Raw genomic sequence first — 6,825 nt, 5'->3', positions numbered from 1 at the left:
AACCACTGAAAATGACAGTAGCTAAGATCTGGAAGTTCTCATTCATGGAATAGAAAAGTGGGGAGAGTCACAGGAGCTAAGAGTATGTGGTCTAGAGAAAGGTGTTTTCAAGATTGGATAAGTAGTAAAGGATTAGTATATGAAGGGATTTGAATGTGAACCAGAATTTTGTATTTGATTTTGGCATCACAAACGAATCCCTATCATTCATTGATCAGACAACATGACAGGAACAAGACCAGCACTTCAGGTAAGTCACTTCATTGACTAAATAGAGGATACATTTAAATAGGGAGCAGATTCAGAGGTCCAATATTTTTGCCTCCTAATAGTTTTCCCAGAAGCACCTGTTTCTTATTGTAACTACCAGGAATCATCCCCATCACTGAGAAGAGGTTTTTCTGCCCACGAGTCTCCTAAGGGCAGCTTTTATGTCCTTATTTCTTAGTGTATAGATAAAGGGGTTCAAAGTGGGTGTGACCACAGCATATATAGCTGAAACAACTGCGCTCCTCCAGGAAGTGTTGGTAAATGAAGATGTCAAATAAACTCCAAACACTGTGCCATAAAATAAGGAAACAACACAGAAGTGAGATCCACAGGTAGAAAAGGCTTTATACTTACCCTGAACAGATGGGATTTTTATAATTGAAGAAGCAATCTGAACATAAGAGTAAAGGATCCCCATGAGAGGGATAAAACCTACCAGTCCAGAAGCAAAATACAACACGATATAATTTATGAGAGTGTCAGAACAAGAAAGCTTCATAATCTCAGGAAGATCACAAAAGAAGTGATGAATTTGATTGTTGGTACAAAAGGAGAGACGTGTTACCATTAGACTGTGAAGAAAGGCATTTAGAAATGCCAGTGACCAGGACAATATCACTAGCAAGCCACAGAACCAAGAGCTCATCATTACTGCATAGCGTAGAGGGTGACATATAGCCACAAAACGATCATAGGCCATAGCAGTGAGGAGGAAATGATCCAAACCAGCAAAAAGTGAGAAGAAGAACATCTGGGTAAGACAGTCAGCATAGGAAATGGCTTTGTTTAGTGTCCTGAAGCTCACCAACATCTTTGGGACTGTGGTGGTCACCACACAGGTATCCACAAAGGACAAATTAGAAAGTAAGAAGTACATGGGGGTGTGGAGATGAGAGTCAGAGCCAACCACCAACATGATGAGCAGGTTTCCAACTATTGTGACCAAATATATGCTCAGAAACATCCCAAAGAGGAGTCCTTCCTGATCTGGATTCTCAGAGAATAGGAGGAGGATAAAATCACTGAATTGTGTTTGGTTTTCTGGTACCATGGCACTGGCTTTTCTTCTGAGAAAGAGAAATGATAGGAACATGAGATGAAAATATTTTTATCTTTGTATATCAAAGAGGGAAAATCTAACTCTCTTTTGCCTGACAGGATTTCTGTTTCTTGTCACTGTCTGTGCCAAACATTATCTTTTTGATCTTGAAATATCACACTTTCTACATCCCAACTCTTTGAAAGAGAAAATATTTGGAACTAATATTCTCTAAGCTTGACTCTGTTTCTGAAAGTCCAAAAATGCCATCTGAGATTTATGTTAAACATCAAAGACTATCGAGCAAAAGGGATCAAAATAGAGATACGATGGACATAGCAAGATTATTCCCACAGATAATTGCACAGAGAGAGAGAGGACAGTTATTTGTTCTGAATGAAAGTATTTGGGCCTTTTAAGTCTTCAACTGAAATCATAAATTCATATAGAAATATAAAGGATCTTATAGGACATATACAGCAAAACTCAATCTCACAAAAGTCTAGAAAGGAAAATATCCCTAGCCAGTGACACCTTAACTTTTATTTGAATAGTTCCATTGAAAAGAAAATTCTTAGGTTTCTTATATAAACCATTGCATTTTGAGTTTGCTCTTACCATTTGTGATCAGCTAAAATATAACTTTTCAATGTATGTCCAAAGCTCTCTTTCTACTTTTTGAGCTATTGAGAACAAATCCCTTTTCTGTCCTTCATAAAGTTTCTTTAAATGTGTAAAGAGAGTAAGTTCATAGTGCATATGATTTCTCTCCTTTAGATCAAGTAATTATAATTGCTTCAGCTGATTCTACTTAGTCCCTTCACCATCCTACTTCTTCCGTCTTGCATCCTTTATAAGTTATCATTTTTTTCTAAATTGTAGTACAGAAAATTTCAGATGAGGTCAAACTATGATCATCCCCTTCATATTGGTAGCTAAATTTCTTCCAATAAAGGTTACACATTTTTAAAGTTTATTTTCTCTGCCATAGCCCTGCTGACTTGTAGTGAGTTTACAATCCACTAGAATCCTCTTCATCATTTTCAAAAGAATATTTGTCTTTTGTTTAGGGAGAAGGTATTCTGTGAAGCTTCTGTGTTTTTCTACTTTCATGAATTATGTCACTATATATAGCTGGTAGTAGATAGGATTAAGTTTCCCTTATTTGGAAATCCTGTCTTGACAAGGCTACTCTGTGATAGCCTAAGGTTTTTTATATGAAAGCGTACCTCTTTGAAACTTTTCTGTCATACTCAAAAGGGTTTTCAATATCAAGGCAATAACACCTTCCAGTTCTCAATCTTATTTTCCTGTCCCATATAGCATAGAAATTATACATCCTACACCCATTCCAGCTGATGAATGTTCTGTTTCTTCCCTATTATGCATCATTATTTAATGTGAATTATTGACCCATGATGAAAAAAATGGAGGTGGAGTATGTGTTCAGGATTAAATGGGAATGTCTTAATAGAGAGAAAGGAAGCTGGTCCAAAATTTTTAGGTGGAGCTAAAAATTTCAAATAATTAGAGGTCTATCTGGAGGATTCTTTATATTAAAGGAAAAATCAGCAATTATGTGAGTAAAAAAGAGAGTTTCTAGAAAAATATGTTCTTCTTGGAATTCCATAAGCACTGAAACTCAAAAGTGAAAGCACATACTGAACACTTCCAACATGATTAAACAGCAAGTAAGAATTTATTAAACATTTATAATGTGCCACACATTGTATTAAGAGCTAGGAATTCAAATTCTAATATTTAGGGATGGGAAGATTCCAGTTCAAATCAATGGTAGCCTAGCCTAGAGATTCAGATGCCCAGCCAGGAGGAGATTAAAAAGTGATATACTGGAGCTCTTGGAAAAAAAAATATGGAATTCCCTGAAGTAACTCACTAAGGGAAAAAGGAGAATGGTATGGAGAATGATGACTGATGGTGATTAAGCCCCAGGACCTATTTCATGACTTTGAAATGCATTGAGTCTGAAAGACTAGGAAGGTGATGAATAAGTTTTTAATATGTGAATATTCCTTTTCCAGTTGTTCCAGGAAGATCTCTTATTAGAAGAACTCACCACTTCCTGATAGAACCCAGTCTGCATTTCGAAAGGTCTAATTTTAAGAAGTTTACTGCTTTCTTTGTGTCCCAGGATCAAATCTAAGTTTGTCCTTTTTTTTACCATATCCTCTCAGGCTATAGTAGATAATTCTTTTCTCTTGCTAACCCTTCAGACATTCCAGATAGCTACCAAATCAGAAGAAGTTGGATCACTTGGACACATCTATTATTAGGAGATGAATTAAAGCCCCAAGTAGAGCATTCTTGGAGAGTTAAAGAAAAAGAGTTTTTTTTCCTCACTTTACAGGTGGTGGTGTTAGTAGTAGCCAGAGTAGACATGATGGAATCGAAAATCAGTAGGAGAGAAGAATGCCCTAGAAATACTGTCAAGTCCAAGGTGAAAAAGGTCTCTAGTGATTCTTACTTGGATTATCCACTTGTACGACCCTCATCGGTTTTCCACATGTGTAGGCTTTATTGTGGGCTATCTCACTAACCCAAAGTCACAAAAGCAAGCTGGGGGCATAGAGTTCAACAACTATTTCCCCTTCATCATTCTAGGATGTAGCCATGAGAGCTTAGGGGATGGCTTTCTAATATTCATAGTTTTTTCTAATTCAAATTCTAACATTCATAAACTTTTAAACTTCTACCATTGTATTTCATCTCTTGATTTTGAGTTGATATTAATTAAAAAGATACAACAATGGATTTCCATAGTACAAACAGTATGTATAATATAATGCACACCTACTAAAAATATAAAAGGCAGTGATATACAGCCCTTACAGAGAATGTCCAGGTGAAAGTAGCATCAAATTTGGGCTTGTTACAAAGCACAGCTTGTGAAAGTCCTTTTCTTACAGAACTTTGTTTTCATTTCACAGAACCCTCATTAAATTTCTCCTGTCCAGTATCATTTCTTTCTTGCTTCTTATAAAGTCCTTTACCTGCAATTATTAGGAAGATTTTCCTTCATTCATATAAAAATGCTATTTTTTTATAATTTCTATGCATTTTCACTACACATGATCTCTGAGTACAAGCAATAATCATCTAATGTTTTTCATCACAACCCTTCAAATACCTGAACACAGAACACCCTTCGAACATCATGATATTACATGCCAGATGTTACCTGTTCCTTAATAATCTTCTAGCTTTTATTTGAGCATCTCTTTCTTTTGCCCATATCCAAAACTCAATTGTCTCCACATTCTTTGATCAGATTATCTCAGTCATTAATGACAATTGATCAGTCTCTAGGTCACACTATCCTTCACTTTAAACCACTAAATTAACAGATTAAAAGCATCTGGTTCATCTTAATCACTTTACAAGTGAAAACCTGCTGGTTACTTTTGCTTTGTTAATTTTTCTGTCTTTTACAAGCACCCTCAGCAAAAGTCTAAGAATGTAGAGGACAAGGGATAGAAATAAATGGTGAAAAGGGGGAAGATAAATATAATAGAATGAGAAATAATGGGATTTGAATTTCATATCCTCTAGTATATGCCTTATCAGAAACAGAGAGAGAAAAGGAAAGCAGAGCAAATGCATCCAGTAGATAAGAGATGACAAAAGCAATAGAATTTGCATTAGGATAGCAGGTAGAGAATATAAGAAGTGATATCTACTAAGGAAATAACTGCCCATGCTGCTTTTTAGAAAATCTGGGAAATAAATTTAGACATTGCATTGATAACTCATACAGTGAAACACTAAACGTACAGGCATATTAAGAGATCTGTAAATACGGGTAATATAGAAGATATCTACAATTTTTATTAAAAGGATCTTTTTTAGAACCCAATAATCTGTATCTGGAAATAGGGACATAATTCCTCTAACTTCACTAGGTTTCCCATTTGAGCATCTGAGATTTATTCCTAGTTAAAGATCATGCTAGATGTTTGGTTTATATTGGTGTAGCTAGGTTGGACATGATTAGAGTCATAGTTCTTCTATTATGACCAAAATAAAAAACTTAGCTTTTTAAAATGATTTTAAAGTCACCAAAATTCCCACAAAATTTGTCTCATTTGCCTTTCAAATGAGCATCAGGATGTTGATATGGGAATTTAAATCTCTATTTTATAGCTTCATTTCCCAACCAAAATATATATCATTAAAACAATTCCAAACAATGGCAAAAATGAGACTTGAACCTGACTCAAAGTGTAAGGTTTACTCTATTCTCCTTTGTTTTCCTTTCATACTTGGACCTCAGATGAACACTGGATTTTCAAATAAACCGTTTAGTGAATTAAGGTTTCTTGATCTTTCACCTGGATGCTGCCATGACTTGAGCTTTGTTAGCTTTGAGAGAGTCTCTTTGAGTTTCTGAGAAACAACTGACTCCTTCTCTTTTCCCTTATTTCTCTGCTTCTCTTTTCCTCTCTGCTTTCCCAACACTTACTGAACATCACCAGTTTTGTAGGCTTGCTTCACTGTATCCAAGTATTGGAAAGGAGAACAGGAAGGCAGAAACTCTGGATCCTAGAAGGAATGGAGATTTTCAGGCAGAGGAACAATCTGATTCCCTCCTGGTTAGAAACACCAGAGATATGGTCTTGGGGAGGAAAGGAAGATACTTAAAATTTCTATTGTCTAAGAATTCTATCCCACAAACACTTCATTAGACATTTAATATTAATCATATTTCCAATTCCTGCTCCACTCTCCCCTGAGGCAGTAAATTTTGGCAGCAAATTTCCTTACAGTGAGAGCTGGCCAACATTTCCTGAGAAGTTACCAAAACTCTGGGGAGCTTGAGCAATAAAGGACCTCAGAGGTTTTCCAGGTCAATATGAATCTATTTTCATTTCCACAAAGAATAAACCTCCTCTCAGGGAATCACATTGTGTTATTCTAGTGTTGTAATTGCAAAGAAAAGTTTGCTTCTGCTGTACCAAAGTCATTCACTTCATTGATTAAATTTTTTTTTCTTACTCTCTCTTTTGGGCTCATGTAGAATAAATCTAATTACTCTTCCACATGAGAAAATCTCAAACTCAAAAAAGACAGTTTTCTTCTAGGCATTTCTTCCATGTTGCAATATCCCCACATCATTTAGTTGGTCATCATTTGCTTTGTACATTATAAATTGCCTTCCCCACATCATACAAATAAAATTAATTTGTGAAACCTAATCTAAAATCCGACATGTATTCTTATTAAATTTCATGTAGTTAAATTTAATTTGTGATTCTAGCATTTACAGGTCCTTTAAAGTTATATCCGTACTGGAGGCTGGAGGTGGTGCAGAGAATAGACTACTAGCCCTGGAGTTAGGAGGTCCTGAGTTCAAATCTGTTCTCAGATATGTAATAATTACATACCTCAAGCAAGTCCCTTAATCCCATTGTCTTCCAAAAACTAAAAATAAAAAAATGAATGAATATCTTGCTAGTAACTCAATATTATGCTTCAAATAAACTAATGAAACTTGCTGG

At 35.5% G+C, this 6,825-nt stretch overlaps 1 protein-coding gene across 2 annotated transcripts; it reads right to left on the bottom strand.

Moving 5' to 3' along the window:
* Window positions 1-382: 382 nt before the first annotated feature.
* LOC141492642 (olfactory receptor 7D4-like) lies at window positions 383-3,156 on the bottom strand. 2 transcript variants are annotated; one of them, XM_074193177.1, is made up of 2 exons: window positions 3,147-3,156; window positions 383-1,365 (listed from the first exon to the last, which is right to left on the bottom strand). In XM_074193177.1, exon 2 carries the CDS (start codon window positions 1,361-1,363, stop codon window positions 383-385), a length of 981 nt encoding a protein of 326 aa, XP_074049278.1. In that variant the 5' UTR covers window positions 1,364-1,365; window positions 3,147-3,156. The 2 variants fall into 2 exon arrangements, with proteins under 2 accessions (XP_074049278.1, XP_074049267.1); XM_074193166.1 differs by lacking the exon at window positions 3,147-3,156 and having other exon boundaries at window positions 383-1,321.
* Window positions 3,157-6,825: the final 3,669 nt, after the last annotated feature.

This window comes from Macrotis lagotis, chromosome 1 (genome assembly GCF_037893015.1).
Source record: "Macrotis lagotis isolate mMagLag1 chromosome 1, bilby.v1.9.chrom.fasta, whole genome shotgun sequence".
NCBI lineage: Eukaryota > Metazoa > Chordata > Mammalia > Peramelemorphia > Peramelidae > Macrotis > Macrotis lagotis.
Note: the sequence above shows the minus strand (reverse complement) of the source record. Positions and strands in the feature narration are given on the sequence as shown.